General features: G+C 68.9%; 1 protein-coding gene across 11 annotated transcripts in view; it reads right to left on the bottom strand.

Moving 5' to 3' along the window:
- Window positions 1-438: 438 nt before the first annotated feature.
- The window catches only part of GSE1 (Gse1 coiled-coil protein), a 299,121-nt gene continuing 279,124 nt past the window's right edge, over window positions 439-20,435 (bottom strand). For 9 of the 11 annotated variants that reach the window (XM_070062814.2, XM_070062816.2, XM_070062817.2 and 6 more), the window contains 14 exons: window positions 17,381-17,580; window positions 14,715-14,887; window positions 14,204-14,401; window positions 13,678-13,869; window positions 13,226-13,512; window positions 12,634-12,958; window positions 10,309-10,916; window positions 8,973-9,085; window positions 8,616-8,886; window positions 7,505-7,612; window positions 6,509-6,862; window positions 5,359-5,631; window positions 3,627-3,730; window positions 439-3,408 (listed from right to left, as the gene is read on the bottom strand). In XM_070062814.2, coding sequence (XP_069918915.2) covers window positions 3,274-3,408; window positions 3,627-3,730; window positions 5,359-5,631; window positions 6,509-6,862; window positions 7,505-7,612; window positions 8,616-8,886; window positions 8,973-9,085; window positions 10,309-10,916; window positions 12,634-12,958; window positions 13,226-13,512; window positions 13,678-13,869; window positions 14,204-14,401; window positions 14,715-14,887; window positions 17,381-17,580 — 3,341 coding nt within the window. In that variant the 3' untranslated portion in view covers window positions 439-3,273. The remainder of the gene's footprint in view (window positions 3,409-3,626; window positions 3,731-5,358; window positions 5,632-6,508; window positions 6,863-7,504; window positions 7,613-8,615; window positions 8,887-8,972; window positions 9,086-10,308; window positions 10,917-12,633; window positions 12,959-13,225; window positions 13,513-13,677; window positions 13,870-14,203; window positions 14,402-14,714; window positions 14,888-17,380; window positions 17,581-20,435) is intronic. The other 2 variants (XR_011384131.2, XM_070062815.2) reach the window with 2 other exon arrangements.

Genomic DNA, 20,435 nt, shown 5'->3' with positions numbered 1-20,435 from the left:
CCTAGCGTTGCGGCGTGGTTTGCTCACGGGAAAGGAGAGATCCTTAGCACGCGAGGGTTCTGGGACTGCACCCAGTGCGTCGGCGCCTTCAAGAGTGCACGTGTGGCTGAGGTGGCCTGAGGAGAGGAGACTGGTGTCCGCCCCCGGGGCTCAGGTAGCTTGGGTGCGCTGCTGCAGCCCACATGGCTGCCCGGATGCAGGTGCACACCCAGGAGGGGCAGGCGGTCTCCTTGGCTGCAGGTGACATTGAGGTTGACTTGGGTGACAGGACTTGCCCATCCTCGGAGACCCTGACTGTGCGTGACTGGGGGGTCACAGGCTCTGTGTCTCGGGTCCCACCTCTAGTGCCCTTCTCGGGACGCCTCACTGCCTGACCCTGGGCAGCTGTGTTCTGGTTTGCTTTGGGAGTAGGGGAGGAAAAAAGATGTCCCTCTTAAGCATGATTCAGGAAGATTTTATTTTTTTGGATGTCGTCAGAAATTACAGCAATATATTCATAAATACCTAATTACTACATTCAACAAATAATATTACAATACAATTAATCCAAACAAGTACACTTAGAACAGGTTTAATTCACAGCATCTGAACTGCCCCCAGTGACCGAGGCACTGCGGCCCGCCCTCCCGCCCTGTGTGGGCTCACCGCGGTGGTCGTTGGCACGGGGCACGCAGTCAAACGGCGAGTGAGCGTGGTCGCGCTCAGGTCAAGGCAGACAAGGAGCGGAGCACTGGTCTCGGGGTGGGGACAGGCAACTGTGAGCAGCCGCTGCTGGGAGGCTACTGGGGCGGAGCTGGCGTGCGCTAACCGTCTCCACCTGGTGGCAGGCCTGGGCGCGTTCTACACTCAGGGCCGAGGGAGCGGGGTCTGAAATTCTGCTTCACTGAGACTTGGCTGTATGTGAGGAAGAGAGCATTCAATCTTGGGGTGACTGAGCTGAGGGCACCGGCTGCCTTCTACACTCCCCTGTGAGGAGGCGAATGCCAGTGGAGTGTGACTCCTGTGAGGCCGCAGACTAAAGTGTGGCGAATCCCATCTTGGGCACTTAGCTGAAGCTACGGGTTGGGAGCATGCGCCTTGATTGTGTCGGTTTGGCTGTCGATGGGAAACAAAAGCAACTTGATTTAAAGACCTGATTAAGTGTGGAACCTGACCCATCCCTGGGAGGGGCCCCTCCTAGGCCTAACGAGCCCCCGTCAAAGGACGGATGGCAGCCGTCTCTTCCTGGACGTGAGGGACCAGGGTCTTGGGTGGATACGGACAGGGGCTGCACCCTGCGTTTCTGGACAAGGAGCTCACTGAAGCCCGACTGCAAGCAGATGCTGCTGTGTCCTCTTAGAGTGGCCTGGAGAGGAGTGGGACGGCGGCTGCTGTGACTGGGGCCACCCAGCCTTCCTCGGGATAGTGCCGCCTGACCTCGGGAATGTCCTGCCTGTCGGCTACTTGAGCACGAGAGCTAACGGTCTCGGCAGACCAGGGAAGACGGTGAGGACAGAGGAGTGTCAGGACAGGCGAGGGGCCTCCTCCCCAGGCACACCTCTCCCAGGTGCCACAACTCCAGCAAAACAAATCCAACCAAGGGGTGGGCACTCCTTGGTAAGAAAGGGGCCTTGCCTGCCTCTGCGTCCTGAGGTCTACTTTGTCCCCTTAGGTTTAACCACGGCCCTCATCAAAGCCGGTAGCCAAAGCACGCAGGAGGTGGCCGGGACGCTCAGATGGGGCTCCTACGCCTTCAGGCCGGAAACGCCTGCAGACTGAAGTGGAGAAATGCAGGGAGAGGGAGCCGCCTCACCGTCTGCAGGGGAGCAGGCCCCACACAGCCCTCCGTCCTCAGAGAGGAAGGCCTTGTTACTGCTGATAATACTGGCGGCACTTTGAGTTTGCTCGTAACGGGAAGCTTCTTGGCAGACGTACAGAGCAGGCTGCGTGGGGGCAGATAAGCAGCTCCGTGCCAGCTGCCAGCCAGCCGCTCCGCACAACAAGGCTCAGCCACCGACTGCAGCGGGGACAAGGGTCAGCCACTCGACCGCCGCCCAGCCCGCCCCCAGCCCCGTGCCTTCGCTGTCTGGACCTCAGGGTAGGTCCCGGAGACCCGAGGGGCCTTCCTGACGTGCGTTTAACACTGCCTGCGTGAGCAGCAGCCGGGCACCAAACCCTGCCACGTGGTGACAGTCACTGTCCCGTCACAGATGTGGGGAGGGGCCAGCTCAGATGTCGCTTACCCTACTTCAGGTTTCACAAAGCTTTGCATCTACAGTTTCTACTCTGCACCTGCTCTCCGGCACCTCAGAGCCCTAGGCACGGCGGAGACTGCTTCCTGAGACCACCCAGGCTGCACAGGTGGATGTCACGTGCAGGACCTGCGTCCCCCCTCACTGGCTAGCGATGGGTTGTATTTGCTATGAGCTTGTCCAGGTGCTGGGGGGAGGGGACGAGGAGCCCGTGGTTCCCAGCGAGAGCGCCAGGAGCGGGGACGGCCTAGGCGCGGGGGAAGCTCGCGCTTTCCTTCTTTGTTAAAAACACTTGAGGCTTTTAATGTCCTGACCAGCAGCAGTACAAACACTAAAAAGCATTTTTTGCCCAGAAAAACAAACAACAAACAAAACCCCCAAACAGGAAAAACAAACAAAACTTCCCCAAACCACATATTAAAAATGGCAGGCTTTTTATAACAATAATTAAAGTAATAAAAACATACAAAACTTTAATATATACACAGTACAAGGCTGAAGCACCTTTTGACTTTTCTCTCAAAATTGACGTTTGTGTGAACACCCCCCACGCAGTCCCCGCGTGGTGGGCACGTGCGGGCCGGCCCAGCCCTGTGCACCCCGAGGAAGGGCACCTCCAGTCTGAGTGCGGGTTAGCTCTAGGCAAGCGCTTTTCCCAGCAAAGCCTTGTGGTGGTTCTGAAGACCATTTTTGCAGGAAAGCAACTCAAACGCGGAAGCCCTCGACTTACCACGCCCCCAGCCCTCCACCCCGGCACAGCAACCAAGACCCAGAGCTGTGATCCCAACCACACGCGGGGGCCACAGGGGGCCGTGTAGTGTTGGTAGGACGGGGCGGCGCCAGGGCTCGCTGACCAGGAGGTGACAGAGCTGCGGTGCGGCCGAGGGGGGTTCGCGCTGTCTCTGGAGTCCTGCTTCATGCATGGCACATTCTTTGTTTATTTTTAAGCTTCAAACCTCCCAGTGAAAAATATTAAATATTCAAGGTAATAAAATAGATAATATTTCTATACTATAGGTTCAGCCTGGCGTAAGGGAAACCGTCACCTAGGGAATCCCTTAAAGTAGCCCCTGGGCCAGTGCAGCGCGGGCAAGGCAAGGCACTTCCGTAAGTGGTCCAGTTCCGCCTGGAGCCGCTCCCTCTCCGACGCCATCTTCTGCTTCTGGGTCCTCAGCTCCTGGGGGGGGGGGGGGGGGAGCCGCGGGTCAGAGCAGGCCCGCCCCAGAGCGGAAGTGCAGGAGGGGCGCGTCTGCCCCCTCCCTCGCAGGTGCCAAGGAGATGGAGAACACGCCAGCCCCAGCCCCTCCCTCGTGGCACCCAGGCTCTGGCCGGAGCCGGGACCCGGGAGTTGCGCTGGCGGGCGCAGGGTTCCCCGCACGCCGGCCCGGCACTCACCGCCATGCTGTGCGAGAGCTGCTCCGCGGTGAGGCTGAGGCTGTAGTGCTGGGCCTCCAGCCGCCGGCACTGTGTCTGCAGCACCTGCCGCTCCAGGTCTTGCTCTGCGGAGAGACGTGAGCGTCAGGGGCCAGGGGCCAGGGGCCAGGGGCCAGGCGCAGGCGGCTCCACCCCCGCCTGGCCGATGGCCACCTCTCGCCGCTTAGACCCAACCTAGGGGAAAGGCTACTGCAGACAGGTCAGGGAGGAGCTGGGAGCAGACGGAGGGCTTCTCCTCGCAGCGGCTGCCTCCGGAGGAGAGCAACTTCAGCCCTTCACGGACGGATCGGCACACTCTCATCTGCTGGGTCAGTCCCCCAACGTGGGGTGGACGGCTCCGCACCCACTCCCGAGAACGGAGCCAGGCCCGCTGGCTCAGGCGAATTCGGGGTGGAAGATGGGTGCGCCGGTTGGAGCCCACACTCCGGGAGGGAGGGCGCTTGCAGCCACGCACCGGGACCCAGAGGGCCGTCTAGGCTCCCGCTTGTGGCCTGGCCGCGAGGGGCATTTGGGAACTGAACAGCTGGGGGGACGACCACTCCCTCAAGTAGGTGAAGATATGCATTAAAAAAAAAAAAAACCTGACAGCGAAACAACGCACAATAAATTTAGTCATGTATTAACTTAGGGCAGGCAGACCTGACACATTAGGCGAGGACTTTGCGCTAACGGAATGCTGCCGAAATTCCGCGGCTGACCCCTGCCCCGCGACGCTGCCTGGATGCCAGCACCGTAGGAGAAATTCTAAGAACCAAGCCTGCCCTTTGGCCTCGCCTCTCCCGATTCCTTTCTAAGGCACAAGCGTATGTAAGCGAGGAGCTATCTCACGGGACTGCTGCGGCCTGGGATGCAGAGCCGAAGGTTCAAGGGCAGAAGCCAGAACAGCTGAGCCCCAACTCGCTGCAGACCGGGGGAGGAGGCGCAGGCCAGAGTGGACAGGCAGCCCGACAGTGGGGCCGGGGCCGGAGGGCAGCCCCAAGCCGCCAGGACCGCTGGCTCGCTGGTTGGGACGCGCGTGGTTAAGTTCTCCCTTCTCTGTGCAAACGAATTCCGGGCACAGGAAGGAAATCTTACAGCTTGATGGGAGAGGAGTTCTAAGCAAGACACCAGCAAGTGCAGACGATGCTACACACTGCCCACAGGGGACGGGCTGGGCAGCCCCGGAGGAAGCGGGCAGGAGCTGTTCCGTGACCAAGGTCACGTGGGGCCGTAGCTTTTCCAGGTGAGCCAGGCTCCAGGTTGAGCCGAAACACGGGATCGTGCCAGAGCAAGAACGCCCGGGGCTAACAGCTCGCCAAGGGCCGCCTGCCTCCGTCGGAACTCTCGTCCAGACCTGCCCCTGAGCAGACGCGCTGTGCGATGGGCACTCCCTGCCAGGGGCGGGTTTTTACTGCAAGGGAGACGGGCACTAAACCCTGGGCAGGCTCAGGGGAGACCGCGCCTGGCCCTCGGGGCTCGCCACATCGGCAAACGGGCTGGGCCGTGTTTAGGCCGCAGGCGCCACCCGAGGACTGCGCTCAGTGACAAAGGCTTCCGGTTGATCAAGCGAGACCGGTCACGGCCGGGAGCAGGGCCCGAGGGCGCTCCAGGCCTGTCTGTCTGCCCCGGCCCCATGACCCCCTCTGGCCCCCGGCCGGCAGCGACCCTGCGAGATTCCGTCCTCCCCCCACACCAGCCCTCCCCAGGGCTCCACCTTCTACGTGTTCCTGGTAAGCTTCAAAGATGGCCTCGATCCCCTGCCACTTGCGCCTGGGGGCCGCGTCGTCCTCGTCGTCGTCCTCGTCTCCATCGTCGTCCTCTTCCGAGTCCCCGTCCGTCTCCTGCGCGGGGGGGCCCTTCCTCGCGGTGGGCGGCTCCTGCTGCCCGTTGTGCTGGGGCAGAGCAGCCCGGGCGGGGGGCTGCAGCTCAGGAATGTTGTAGTGGACGGAAGTGTCGACCTTGTGGTTCTGCTCCGTGCACAGCGCAGCTACGCTCGGGGCAAGGGGAGACAGCTCACGTCAGTGCCCGGGGCAGGGGCAGGTGTGGAGAGCAGGGCTCGACCCCGACGGCCTGGCCCACTAGCAACGCAGCAGCAGGGGCCGGGCCACGCTCAGCTCTGAGCTCCCAGTACCCTGGGGCTTGGAAGCTTGGCCTACGGCCCTAAGGGACCACTCCATGGTGAGGCGCACAGGCCTTGCGGTCAGGGCATGGAACGGGGGCTCCGGCCTTCTGGCAAAGCGTGGCTGGGGCCTGTCTGAACAGGCTGGCCACTGCGCAGGGGAGCGGCTTTGCTGGTGTCAACAGCCGGAGGCTAGCTCAGTGGACGCTACGGCTCAGACTGGTCCAGTAGCAAGTCTAGGCTCAGTCCCCAGGGGACATCGCTCAAGCAGCGAGGGGTAAGGCCAGCGAAAGGTGGACACAGAAGGAGACAGGAAGACTGTCCCAGAGCCACAGCAAAGGACCCGGATTTCCCACAGCTGCCGACGACCTCGGGCCCCACCCGGGGGCGAGGAGCGCCCCTACCCAGCGAGCCCTCGTCCTCAAAGTGCGCTCTGTGCAGCGCGTCCCCGACAATCGCAGTCACACACTCCTGACTTGGAGGATTCGTTCCGAATCCTTACAGAAAGCCAGGGCTGCTGAGGGACCGAGCAAGGCGGCGCGGGGCCATCCACGCGGGCCCTGAAGGACCCTGGGAAACCCAGCCTGCGAGACCAGACGCACGCAGGGCGGAGCACCTGGCCTCCCCGTGCTGGTGCACCGGACACCGGGCGCACGGGGCCGCTCCGACCCGGCCCCGAGGTGCCCTGGGGCCCCGGCGCCGTGCACGCGGCGGAGGGGGACAGCCGGGCCGGGCGCCTGGTTACCTTTATGCTTCTGCAAGGCCTTCTGGGTGGACTGCAGCACGGACTCGTGGAACTGGTGTGCAAACTCTTCTGCCACGAAGGGCTCCCAGGGCTTGCTCTTCCCGTTGATGCTGTGGGACAACGGCACAGGAATGTCCTTGGGCGCGGCACCCCGGATGGAATGGAGCATGCTCAGGCTCTTCTTGCCCCCGGGGGCCTCGCTCAGCCTGGCCTTCTCACCGCTGGCAGGAGCCGACTCTGGGGGGCGGAGCTGTTCCAGTCTCCCAGGCTCCGTGGCCCTCGGGACGTCGGGCAGGGAGGCAGCGACACCCACAGGCTTCTCGGTCTCCAGGGAGGCTGGCTGTGCGGCTGGTTCTTGGAGACAGAAAGTGAGGGAAGACGTTAGGAGCAGGGAACGGGCGCCCGGCACCTCGCAGACCCTGGGCGGCAGGGCACGCTCGGCAAAGACCCGCGACACAGCCTCGGCCCCACGACGGCGGAGCGCAGCGCCACGTCCATCCTAACGCGGTGCCCCGAGTGGGGCACCTGGGAACCAAGAGAGCAGAAGTCACTGCAGGTCGCCACAGAGGCACAGAGTCAGCAAGTTCAAGCGGACGAGACAGCGTGGAGAGCCCAGCCGGGGGCCGGGCCGGCAGCAGAGCCGAGGAGCGTCGGACGCGGGAGAAGAGAGTGAAAGCAGGTGTGGGCGAGGCCGCCGAGGCTGCGCGGGCGGAGGAGACGGCCAAGCGGCGGGCACACTGTCCTTTCGTGGGGAGCGCGGTGGCAGCTGGGCCGTCCCTGAACCATCGGCGCCACACCCACGCCGACCACCGCTGCCGGCTCTGCAGGAGCCTGGCCCGTCCCAAGGACCGCCGCGAGTGCAGAGCCACACGCTGGGCGAGGGGCACAGCTCCGGTGGGTCAGGTTCACGACGATGAGCCCGGCGGTCACCTCTGGCCCCCAGCAGCCGGGGGCACAGTCGCCGGCGGTGCCGAGCGGGGCTCCTCCTTCCCTTACCGCTCAGGGAGACGGCGGGACTGTCCCTCGGCGAGCTGCTCAGCAAGTCGGCCGCCGCCAGGGCCTTCTGCCTCACGGCGCGCAGCAGTTCCATAAGTCTCTCTCTGTCTGCGAGGAAAGCAGCCGAGGTTAGCCAGGTGGCGGCGCCACGCCGGGGGAGGACAGGTGGGCTTCCGGCCCGGCTGCGACTGGCGGGTGCGAGCGAGGCCTGCGCACCATGGAGGACAGGCCTCGCCGACGGAAGAGGCCGCGCAGCTACAGCGGCTCCGGCACCACACGCGGGGACGACTCTGGAGGTGGCCGATGCCCGTGCTCTTCGTGGTGACTCGCGGGTGCGCTCACGGCGGCCAGAGCAGGTGAGCCCGCGTGCGGACGGCGCCCCCTGCCGACCGCCTGGACACCCGAGCCAGGCGCAGGACGCATTTCCAAACCAGACTACGCAGGCGGCCAAGGATCCGTGCCGCCCATCGGCCCGCCACTCACGCTCAAAGGGAAGCCGCGGACTCTGACCTCCGCTCCCGCCCCGAGGACGGGGCGCTCGCTATGCCCCCCATAAACACGCCAGAGACCCCGAGGGTCCCGGGGCACTCCTCGGACTTCCTTCCACAGAGGCGCCGGCCAGGGGACTGGGGGCAGACGGAGCCCCGTGCCCGGCACGTGCACCGAGCCGGCGTGTCCAGGACCCAGAGCCGGGGGAAGGGCCGCACCCACGCCGCTTCCTCATGAGGATTCCAACCTCGGGGGTCGCCCCGGTGCAGCCCGGGGGCCCCGGCTGCTCTAGAAGCATCTTTGGGGTGGCCATCTGCTCCGTGAGTAGCCCACCCTCAGCCACCCTGCCGTCAGCACACGGAGCCCAGCGAGCAGCCCAGAGACCGGGGCACCCAGGACCGGGAGGGCAGGCCTGAGACCGGAGGTGACGGGGGCACCAGCCCGGGACAGACGCCCCGCAGAGATGGCTGGCACCCGGCCATGAGCCAAGGGGGCGTCGCAGCAGGCAGCGGCAGAGCCGAGCCCAATGGCTGGGCAGCAGCCCCCGCGGGGCTCCTCAAGCCCCCCCCCCCCCCGTCGGCGCGCGGCCCCGCCCCCCTCGCGGCGCCGGGCACGTGGCTACCTTTCCTCTTCTCGGCGCTGACGTGTGTGAGGTTGAAGGCGGTCAGGAACCGCTTCTTCTCCTCCAGGTTCGGGCTGCTGTTCATGTCGTCGGGGCTGTAGCGGGTGGACAGCACCGGCCTCGGCGACGGCGACCGCCGCCTGCTCCGCGCCGCCGGCGGTGACGGGCTCCTCTCCCGCAGCATCCGCCGGCGCTTCCGCCGCTTCTGCGCCACCAGCTGCTCCTTCTGCTGCTGCGTGGTCAGGCCGAACAGCTGCAGGAACTCCAACTTCTGCGGGCAGAGAGCGGGCGGCTGAGCGGCGCCGGGGGCCGCGGGGGCGGGGGGCGGGCGGCAGGGCACGCGATGCGCCGCGCTACCTCGGAGGACGTGTCCAGCTTCAGGGGCGGCTGCTCGGCCACGCAGCGGAGGTGGGCCCGCACCTCCTCCTCGTCGCTCTCGTCGTAGGAGTCGTCCAGGTCGTAGTAGTACCCTGACGGCAGAGACGGCGACATTCAGCCGGGCAGGGCGCCCGCGTGCAGGCCAGGGCTACGGGCCCCGCCGCGCGCACCCTGCCGTCGGGCCGGGCCAGGCGTGAGGCTCTGGGTGGTCCTGGGGGTGACAATGACCTCCTTCCCCTCTCCCTTCAACCCAGTGGAGGTGCGTTCACAGCACAGGCCGGGGGCCGCGTCCACGGCACCACACGGCTCGCGGCACCAGGCGCTCGCTCCCGCCTCCCACAGGGCAGGGCTGCTGGTCTAGGCTCAGCACCGACGCCAGCGCCTACGCTCCTAACACGGACCCTGAGAGACAGCGATGGCGCCCAAGATGGGGTCCCTGCAGCCCTCGTGGGAGACTGAACTCAGTCCCTGGCTCCCAGTTATCGTGGGCATCTGAGGACGACCCATGCGGAGGAGCGCTCTCTTCCTCAAAACAATGCTTTAAAATGTGTTGGGGGCGGCGCTGCGGGCTAAACCAGGTGGGCGCCAGTTCGAGTCCCGGCTGCTCCACTTCCCATCCTGCTCCCTGCTGTGGCTTGGGAAGGCAGCGGAAGAGGGCCCAAGTCCGTGGGGCCCAGCTCCCGCTGCGTGGCTGTTTGGGGCACGAGCCAGTGGATGGAGGACCACCAGCCCCTGCTCTGTAGCTGCCGGGGACCGGGGCTGTCTGTGATGCTGGCGTCCCCCAGGAGCGCCGGTTCGAGTCCCGGCTGTTCCACTTCTGGTTCTCGCCCCGCTACTGACAGGGGAAGCCGAGGGAGATGGCCGTGTGGAGACTGGGCTGGGGTTCCAGTGTCCTGGCCCCGGTGCCCCGCTGGAGAGTGGACCAGCAGATGGAGCACCTCTCTAACGCTGCCTTTCGAATCAAGAGGCGCCTGCCACGAGGCAGCACTCGCTGGTCAGGAACCCGGAGGGGCCCCTCGCAGGGACTGGGCGGCGTGCGCACGGACGGCCTCACGCCTGGGCCTGCTCGCCCTGGCCGAGGTCCCCCCCCCCGCAGGCAGAGGAAGAGAACGCTTTACCCCTGCCCAGCCCAGGGTGGGGCCAAGCCCGCCCCCATCATGGCCGCAGCATTGGCACTCGAGCGGCTGCTGTCACCTGGTGACCTTGTGCGTCTGCAGAAATGGCCGGGGCCGGGGCAGGGCGGCCCAGCAGCCTGAAACCTTGCCCCCCCGCCCTGTGCCCGCCCCGGGCAGTCCCGGGCCGCCGGGGTCCAGACCTTTCTCCTGCGCCTCTCGCCGCCGGCGCTCCTCCAGGTCCAGCTTGCTGACCAGCCGCCGGCGCTGCTGCAGGAACTCGTCGAAGATGTAGGCGGGGTCAGGGCCCCGGGGTGCCGCGTGGCGGAAGGGCGAGCCCGGCTTCAAGGGCCCGCTGAGCTCCCCGAAGGTGGCTGCCGGCGGCAGGGAGGCCCGCTGCTGGCCCAAGAGGGTCTGTGTGGACTTCTCCAGCTCGGCCAGGAAGGGCCCGGGCCCGTGGGCGAAGGCCTGCGGCTCCAAGCTGCCCGCCTCCCGCGGCGCGGGCTGGTACTTGTCCAGGGGCGCCGCCTCGCGCTTCCGGGGCTCCTCGGCCTTTTCCGGGCAGAAGACCCGCTCCACCTTCACCAGCGGCACGGCGGCCGGGCGGCTGGGCTCGAACGCGGCCGAGTGCCCGTGCAGCGGGTGGCCTTCGGCCCGCCGCGTCTCCAGGGGGTTGTCGATGAGGGCCACCGGGTTCCAGAGGGCTGTGGGCACGGCGTGGTGCTGGGGCTTGGGCGAGATCAGAGGCGGCGGCCCACCAAAGTGCTGCGGGGGGTCCCGGCTGCCCGGCTCATGGCGGTTTGGTCCCGGCCTGGGGAGAGAGCAACCGGACCCTGAGTCACGGCAGGCAGGCGGGTGCGCGCGCAGACCCCCACTTCTCCCGCAGGGCACACGGCTGGGGACGGCGGCTCCGCTCTGCCGGGACGGGGAGGCTCGGCTGAAAGCTGCCAGGAGGGTGCAGAGCCTGGGCCTGGCCCGGCAGCCCTGTCTCCCACCTGTGTTCCCGTGGGGAAGCCCAGTCCGCGCTGGAGGGCCCTGACGCCTGCCCCCTACTCCAGAGGTGGTGAGCACGGGGCCCGGTCACCTGCCTTCAGCGAGGCCAGTCTCTCTGCTGTCCCCCCAGGGTCTGCCCAGCCCAGAGCCAAACCTGCTGTGGGGAGACCCAGATGGGAGGGGGCTGTGGCGCTGCTGCCCCCCAGTGGCCTCTGCCAGAATCGCAGGGGGCGCTGAGGGCCTGCAGAGGTGGGGGGGGCACACAAGGACTTCGGCTCGGGAGCTGCCCCTCGCAGCGGCCACCTTCTCCAGGGCACGGGAGACAGGATGGCCTCGCAGAGGGCTGCCGGGGTGGTTTTCCCCAAAGCTTACGAGTCAGTGACAAACGGGGTGGCCACCAGAGCACAGAGGGTAAAGCTGCGGCCTGAGAATCTGGCATCGGCTTGCAGCGCTGGGTTCGAGTCCCGCCTACTCGATTCCCTAACTCGCTAACGCACCGAGGGCAGCGGGTCGCACTTGCTCCCGCCCGCGGCACTCAGGGCCAACTGCGGCTGTGGCCATCGCCGGTGTTTGGGGAGTCAACTAGTGGACAGAAGCTGTCACCCCGCCTTTCAGAAAATTTTAAAAAAGCGGCAAACGTGGAGGAAGGGCTTGGGCTGCGCTGCCCAGCGACCAGGCAGGGCGGAGCCCTCGCGCAAGGCCGGGGAGGCCCGGGTGCTGAGCGCAGCTGCCAAGGCTCCTCATCACGCACTAGGCCTAGGCCGGGAGACGAACCGGCCGCCGCCCTCGGAGCAGCAGGAACTGGGGCCTCCGGTAAACCGCAAAGGCATAAAGCCCATCAGCAGGACAAACATCTCCCCCACCAGAGCCAGGCCCCGAGTGGCTGCGTAGCTCGGAGCACCAGGACCCCGTCGGCCCGGTACACAGAGCCCACCGGCCTGGAACGACCCCTCCCGGCCAGCCAAGGGCTGGAAGCGGCCGCGCACACGCAGAGGCCCCCCCGACACCCCCGCGGGCGTCCCGGGAGCTGCGTGCCCAGATCTTATCAGGCAACACGGACGGGAGCCAGCTGTCTCCCCGCTGCCCCGTGCGGGCGGGAGAGCTCCCTACCCGATGAGGCAGAGCCCCCGAGAGGCCTTGGGGGGCTGGGCTAATCGCCCAGCTGCCCCACTCAACAGGGGGTGGGGGGCCCTAAGCCACGGCCCCGCGGCTGGCCGCCGCCAAGCATCAGTCTGGCCTGCCTGCGTCCCTGGGTGCAGGACAGCTCCGGGAGCCCGGCCGGCTTCCCGGCACCGACCCTGGATGGCCCGAGGCTGAGGACAGCCGGCACGGCCCCCAGGGGCACCAGGGCCCAGTGGCTCAGCCCCCGCCGTAGGCTCAGGGCTCCGGGGAATCCTAATAGGGCTGCACGTGGACAAATCCTACCAGACCAAGAAAACCCGACAGGGAGGCCACCCAGGGCCGCGAGGTCGCTCTGCTTGGGGCGGGGGTCCCCAGCGCAGCGGCCGCACCCCCCCACAGCTGCTTGGGCCCACCTGGCGCTCTCGGGCCGATGCTCCGCCTCCATCGGCGCCGCGGGCCGGCCCAGGTCCAGGTGCTGCTCCAGCACCTGCTGCCGGAACTCGGACACCTGGGACTGCCGGTCCTCCTTCTCCTGCCGCAGCCGCCGCTGCCGGGCCAGCCACTTCTCCTCCTCGTTGGTGCGCTGGATGAGCAGGGCCGTGGCGGCGCTGCTGCCCGGCAGCGGGAAGATGCCGTGCGTGGAGATCAGGCTGGGCACAGCGTGGGGCGGGGCGGGCACCGGGTGCAGGGGGTGCTGCACGGGCTTGGGCGCCTGCAGGCCCGACTCCTTCAGCTTGTCTGCAGGGAGAGGCCGTCACAGGGCGTCAGCGCACGGGGCCAGCCCGGGCCGCCCGGCTCCCGCGCACCCGCGGGCAGAGCGGATTCCCCAACGCCGTCTGCTAAGCGCGGCCGGATCTCATCACGCCCCCCGCTACCGCTGATCACGGAGAAAACAGCTAAACCCACCCCGAGTCACGCCAGGCGTCGGCCCCCTGCCCTGGGCCGCGGGGACAGCGGGGCCACACGACCCAGCCCCCAGGGTCAGAAGGGGCCCGGTCTGCGTACCTGCTCGCGTCGGGGTCAGCTGCTCCGGGGGCCGGGGCCGCTCCTCGGCGGCGTGGCCGCGCAGCGCGTGCAGCTCGGGCCCCGGCCCCGGCGGGAAGGCGGGCTCGGGCGCCTTGGCGGCCAGCGGCTCCTTCTCGCGGTTCCGCTGCTCCCGCTGCCGCTCGCGCTCCTTCTCGCGCTCCAGCTCCCGCTCGCGCTCGGCCTCGCGCTGCCGCTCCAGCTCCTTCTCACGCTCCCGCTCGGCCTCGCGCTCCCGCTCGCGCCTCAGCTCCTCGTCCAGCTGCAGCCTGGGCACAGAGCGGGCGGTGTGCAAACCCAGCTCCCGGAACAGAAACGCGCGAGCCGGGCCCGGCCCGGGGACGAGCGAGGCCCCCCTGCACCCAGTGGGCCCAGCGAGCCCGGGAGGGTCTGGGGCGGGGCGGGGCGGGGCGGGGGCCCAGGGCCCGGCTCACCTCTCTGCGCTGAGGCCCGACAGCCTCTCGGCGTGCAGCGCTGCCAGGGACGAGTGCGACAGCTCCGGCGGGTACCGCACCCCCGACAGGTGCAGGTGCATGGCCGACGGATGCAGCGGGGGCAGGGAGCCGGGCGCGGGGATGGGGTAGAAGGGCGACCGCAGGGCCGACAGGCAGTAGGAGTCATCCATCCTGCGCCGGGAGACGAGCACCCGTCAGCACCACAGCCGCAGACAACGGGAGAGCCGGCTGCCCAGCCACGGCCACCGCCAGAGGCCGCGGGCGCCGGTCGCTCAGGACCCCAGACCCTCGGCTCGGCCAGGTCAGCGTGGGACAACCCGGTCTGAGACCCTCGGCTCGGCCAGGCCGGGCCCCCCAGAGCCTCTCTAGAGCGAGGGCGTGGCCTGTGGCTTCCCGGGGGCCTCTGGTGCGTGGCGAACCGCCCCCTGCAGCTGAGGAAGGTCCTGGGGCTCCTCCCGCTCTCCCCAGGTGCAGACTGGTGCCGCTGGTGGCGGCCCCGCCTCACCTGAATGCCGGGTGCGGGAAGGGGTGCGGGGCCAGGTAGCCGGGGTGGTAGTAGGCGGCGGCCGCAGCTGGGTCCAGACTGAGGGGCGGCAGGGAGGATACCCGCAGGTCCTCGGCCGTGTGGTAGGGCCGGAAGCTTCGGAGGTAGTCCTCGGTCACGGTGCTGGGGGGCACCACGTGGTGCACGGGCCGCTGCAGGCTGTGGGGAGGGGGCAGGTGAGCAGAGCCGGTGCCGCCCTGGCAGCCAGGCCACGCCCCCTCCCGAGTCCCACTGCCCGCCCCTCGCCGGCCTCACCAGTGGCTCCCAGAACCAGGGCCAGGGCTTAAGCAGAGCTGGCCAGTGAGAGCCGGGAGGCAGGCGCGGCCAGGGCCGTTTGGAGCCTCTGCAGGGCCAGCGACCATCTGGTGCACACGGCCCTGCTGCAGCTGCCGGAGCCCGCGCCTGCGACCCAGGCCCTGAGCCCGTGGCCCCCCCACCCCCACCCCCACCCCCAGCCCACCCGAGCGCTTACTTCAGCGGTGGGAACCGGGAGTCCTGCACCACGGAGCTGGGCGAGAGGCCGAAGGGGTAGGGGGCGCTGAGCAGGTGCGAGGGGATGGCCGGGCCCCCCGCCTTCTCCTGGGGCAGTGGCGGCTCCACGACGAGGCGCTCCCGACCGCTGCTGCTGCCCCTCGAGCCGGACTCCTGCCAGGGGCACGGTGGGGGGTCGGGGGTCAGGACCAGCAGGGCCAGGGCTCCCTCTGCACTCCGGGGAAGGCCCCGGCTTGGTCCACCCGAGAACGCGGCCTCCTCCCCGACCCCAGCGCCCAGCTCACGCAGCATGGGCGTCGCTGACGGCCAGGCCCGTTCTGCGGACCACCCTGGGGCCCAAGGGGCTGACCCCAGCAGGGACACGGCCCTCCCCGATGTGCGGGGATGGATGGCACCAAGTCCTGCCCGGCCCCGGTATTCACGGTGAGGCTCAGAGCCCATCCGCCCCGGGGGGCAGCACATGGCTCCCCTCCTCCCGGGCAGGGGACACCCTTGGGCTGACCCTGAGCCACAGGAGCCCACGGGCTGTGGCCACGCCTGCCCCTCCGAGCCCGTGAGTGCCCTGCCTGCAGCTGCCGGGCCCAGAACCCATGACACTTCCCGGAAGACACAAGATGCCAGGAGCATGCGCCCACGGCCCTGTCTGTGTGCGCATGGAGCCGGCAGGAACGGCCACCGGACACGCAAAGGGTGCTGGGATGCCAGAGGCAGCCACCTGCCGGCCCCTGGGGTCACCTACACCCCCCGTGGGCACCAGGGGCCAGGGCGCCCCACTGAGGAGACCCACCAGACACACGGCGCTCCCGGCTGGCCGCTGGCTGGGACCGGAGGGAGACGGCGAACGCCATCTGCTCCCTCCCTGCCGGCTCCCAGCAGGGTCCTCCCAGGCCTGCTCTTCCCCAGGGGACCCCGCAGGCGCACACCCCTGTGCTAGCCTGGAGGCCAGACGCTCCCCTCCCTCTGCTGACCCCAGCGCTCGGCCCGGGGTCCCCCAGCTGCCTGCCCCGGGCCTGCGCCAAGCGCAGCAGCAGCCCCACTACACCGGGGTGCAGGGGACAGGCGGGAGCAGCAGTGACACTTTAGCGGGGGGCCGCACTGCCCACCAGGCTCACGCCCGTCTGCCCAGCAGCCCCCAGGCAGGGCTGGTGGACGCCCCCACCCAGCCTGGGCCAGCAGGCAGGAGCCGGGCCGCTGGCCCAGCAGCTCGACCGCCACCCACCCTCAGAGGGGCGGGGGGACTTCCGGCACGCCAGGCCCATCTGTGCTGCCCCTTTCCTCCCCAGCCGGGGACAAAGCCCTGCTCCAGGGCGGCTGCACCAGATGGCACCGTCCCGGCAGGCTGCTGAGCAAGAGGGCGGGAGGCCAGGGGCCCGGGCAGGGGCGCAGCCGGCCAGTGACAGGCACCTGGGAGTAGGGCAAGGGGGCGGGGATGGGGGCCGGGTGGCAGCCTCAGGCGAGGAAGGCCAGGGCCTGCAGCTGAGCGATGATGATGAGGAGGGGGAGGGGACCCGCGGTTCTCTGGGGAGGAGCGAGCCGGCTCCAGTCTCCGCCCCCTCTCTGCTCTCCTGGGACGCCCGGGGAGGGCCCCTAAGCAGCTGGGGCTGCAGCCACGGGAGCACGGCAGGCGGGTCTCGCTCCTGTCCCCCCCACCCGGGGGCACCAGTGCCTCAACCCTCACGAGAGGCCGGGGACCCGGGGACCCTGTCCTCCGGGGCAGCAGCTGCACGGCCTCTGCGGGGGGGGGGGGGGGGGGGGGGGCGTGGCGGGAGCAGCTGCACAGAACAGGAAGTGACCTCCTGGGAGCCGCTCCAGAGCAGGCACAGGGCCAGGGCGGGGGGGGGGCAGCTGAACCCCAGAACTGCGGGGGGCCCCCATGGCCAGGGCCGACCCCCAGCCCTGCAACAATTCCTCTGTCCTGCCCCAGACCAGGGCGCCACCTCCCAAGTGCACCTGGTGGGTGGGGGGTGCAGGGTGTTGGGGAGGTGACAGCTCCAGGCAGATCTGTGTCCCTGGACAGCCGGGACCCCCCTCCCCTCCAGGGGCAGACAGCTGGGGAGGGGGTCATACATCGTCCCTCCCTGGCTCCGCGCTGTAATCGGCAGTCCCGCGTGGGCCGCCCTCCGGGTACTGAGCAGAGCCCTTAAAGAGGCAGGGCCTGGGTTGGGGGAGGTCCCGGCTGCAGGCCTCCAGTGCCAGGGTGGGGGGTCGGGGGTGGAGATCCTGGCTCCAGGGCACGGCTGCCCCCAGCAGGTGCAAGGCAGGACCCTGTGGCCGGCCCGGGGGCTCCTCTGGGGACCTCAGACGCACAAACCCACCCAGCTCTTACCTGGCACCCTTCCTACTTCCAATTCCCCCTGCAAGCTGGGGGCCCCCACCGCCGGGGCCACAGGGGCATTCCCACAAGGGACCAGGGCTGATGGCCCCAGGAGGGGCCAGTACTGCTGTCCACACTGCCCGGCAGATGGACATGTGACCCCCTGGGCCGCCCGCCCACCCTGGGGGTACGGTCAGCCTCACTGCATGGCGCAGACACAGCTGAGGCAGAGGGAGGCGGGAGCGGAACATGGAGCGGGCCCCCGCCCCCACCCCCACCCCCGCTTCCCGGGCCCCGCCCCCCTCATCAGGCCCTGCCCCAACCCTGCTCACCGGGCGGCTCTCGCTCCTCCACACGCCGTTGACCGTCTTGGTGGGGGCGATGGTCACAACGGGGGGCGTGCTGGGGACGCTGTGGCCCACGGGGGGCACGATGATGGGGCCCATGGGCACGCGCTTGGGGGTGCTGGCCGGGGAGCTGTGGTTGGTGGCCGGCGAGGACACGGGGGACGGCTCGCTGCTCAGTGAAGACCCTGCAGGAGGCGGGAGGGGAGCTGAGCGGCGGCCGGCCTGGCCCCCCTCGCAGGCACACAGCAGAGTCCTGCGCCCAGCAGGTGCCCGCCTGACCCTCAATCACAAAGGCGGCCGCCACGTGGAGGGCCCGCAGGGAGCTAGGGCGCGCCCAGCGCTGGGGCGGGGCTCCCGGGAAACCAGACCCTCGGCAGAAGCCCCCAGGGCACCCCGACGGTGGGACGGGGCTCCAAAGGGAGCAGCTCTGTGGGGCTACATGAGCCTCGCCCCTCGGCTCAGGCTTGCCGCTTCCTGCACTTGCTGCCCGGCCTCGGGGCTGCGGTCCCCGGGACAGTGCACAGACCGTGCGACTGTCCAGGACGGTACTCCCGCGGGCACCTGTCCTGTCCGCACTGCACCCTGCGCCGACAAAGCCCCCGACACAGCCCTGCTAACCCTGTCCCCCGATGCTGGCACAGCCTGGCTCTGCCCCAGAGCCCGGGCGGCCTTCAGGCCCTGGGGAGCCCGAGGGCAGCTGAGTGCATCCCGGGGAAAAGCCCTGGGGGTTTGGAGGGGCGGGCGGGCGGGGGGGGGCAGCTTCAGGGACAGACCCCGGGCTTCTGCAGCGGCCCTGGGGGCGAGCCGGCTGGCGCCTGACACCGCTGCCAGCCCTGGAGCCTGAGGCGGGACCCCTCACCCCAGAAGATCCAGGCAAAGCGGGGGGGCTGTCAGCAGCTCCGGCCTCCCTGGAGCCCAGGGCCACACACGACCAGCGTGACCGTGGGCAGCCCGCGTGGCGCCCAGGGCCCTGTCCACTTGAACATGGAGACCCGGCCACTGTCTGGGTCTTCATCGGGCCCCACACCCACTTGCAGCCATCCCCGCCCCCCCACCAGCTGGGCCGCGATGTTCCAACGGCCCAGGACAGTGAACCACGCATCGGGCCGTGTCCAGCTCACGGCTGCTGTGCGCGGTGCCAGGCCTCCCCCCTCCTCAAAGCCACTGTAGCTCGGCCTCAGGCCCGCACCTGCCACGGACCCTAGGCGTGCCCGGGGCAGCCCCGCCTAGACGCACGGCCTGGGCAGCCACACTCTGCAGCTGGGGAACGGAATTAAACGCACACGCCGAGGGCCAGTACGCCGCCAGCGGTCCTGGGGTGGACGCCCCTGCACCCCAAGCCTGCAAACAAGCGGTCCCCACAGCCCAAGGGTGGTGCAGAGCCGGGCTGCATGGCTGTGGTGCCCCCTCCCCACCGTGCCCCTCTCGGAAGCAGCCTCACGCACACACACGCACACATGGGCGCCGGGGGCGCGGCGGAGGGGCTGCGGGAGGTCTCAGCTGGGGCCAGGCGGGGCAGAGGCCATCCGACAATTAGCGGCCTAATCCCCCCCGAGGCAGGAGGCCGCTTCCCCCGCAGCCGGAGCGGCAGGGATCAATACCCGACAACACACTGCCAATTAGCGGGGCGGGCGCCCGCCCCAGCCCTCCCTTCTCGCCACACGGCTGGAGCGGGAAGGGCCGTGATCACCGTAATTAACCGGCGGTATTCAGCCAGGAGCTCGTCAGCGAGACGGGGCCAGATTGGAGGCGACAAGAGGCACGCACGTTCGCGTCACCTCTGCTGCCCGACCCTGCGGCTCGGCGCCGGAGCTGGAGGCGCACACGTGTAATTAACAGCCAGCTGGGAGCGCAAGGACGGCCGCGGGCGGCAGAGGCGCGGCACCTGTCAGCCCTGGCAGCCGAGGGCAGAACACCACCAGCGCGGGCCCTGACCCAGCGCCCGGGGCCAGGCTGCGAACCCCCCCACCCCCACCCCCGGCAGAGCCTCGCCACGGTCAGGCCCCAGAGCCACAGGCCTTGGCCAGCTGACAGCACAGAGGAAGGCAGGACGGGGGTTTCACCGCCGCCAGGGCCCTGCACGGGGGAGCGGCGGCGACAGGACACCGCGCCCCAGACCCTGGCCAAGCCTTTGAGAGATGCCCATTCCTATCACCAGGGCCGCCCAGAGCCCCAGGCCCAGACACAGCTGGGGCGGTGGGAGCAGGCTTCGAGCCACCAACAGGTGCCCATCCCCGGGCCACCTGCAGGCGCCTGCCCACCTGGGGCCGCTTCCTGCTGGGTCCGTGTTATCCCCTGCTCAGTACGACAGCAGCGCCTCCACCATGAGCTGCAGGCAAGCGCCAAAGCTGAGGGCCCCCACAACTGGACTGGGGGGGGACACTGTGCTGGGGGCACCCCCTCCCCACGCACCTGCGACCCCTGCAGACTTGGGCGATGAGGACGGGGCAGGGAGCCTGCAGGGGACAGCAGTGTGAAGCCCCCACTGCACGGGCACAGGGTGGGTGGGAACATGGCAGGGACAGTGGGGACGGCGGGCAAAGCTGGCGTCTGCCCCCACCTGCAGGGCCCGGGAGAACCCGCTCGGAAGAGCCGTGCAGGCAGCCATATGCCACTCGCGGCTGCGCCGACGCCCCCAGGCGGCCCCTACTCCTGGCTCCAAAGGGAAGGGGGCTCTGGGCCAGGGGCTGTCCCGTGCTCCATCTGTCCCAGGCCGCGGGGACACAGAGGACCCTCGCAGCAACAGCCACACCTTGCGCCATCAGCCCGGGGAGGGGGCTCGCCCACAGCGCTCCGCAGGGGCCCAGCCCCAGCCTCCCCTGCCCTCCCGCACCCCAGGAAGATGGGGATGGGAGAAGCCCCGCGAGCCTGCACCTGTGCCGCGAGACAGATGGGGCCCCAGACACCCGCGGAGCCGCCCCCCGCCCTGCCAGCCGCAGCCTGACGTGCGCGGGGCGCGTGCCAGGCCGGAGCTCCCCGCCCGTGTTTGCGTTGCTGTTTTCTTTGAAGGCGGCAGATTTCCGAGGCAGCGCAGAGCCCG

Source organism: Oryctolagus cuniculus, chromosome 18, assembly GCF_051225735.1.
Source record: "Oryctolagus cuniculus isolate XC-2025 breed Fujian yellow rabbit chromosome 18, ASM5122573v1, whole genome shotgun sequence".
In the NCBI taxonomy this organism is placed as follows: Eukaryota; Metazoa; Chordata; class Mammalia; order Lagomorpha; family Leporidae; genus Oryctolagus; species Oryctolagus cuniculus.
Note: the sequence above shows the minus strand (reverse complement) of the source record. Positions and strands in the feature narration are given on the sequence as shown.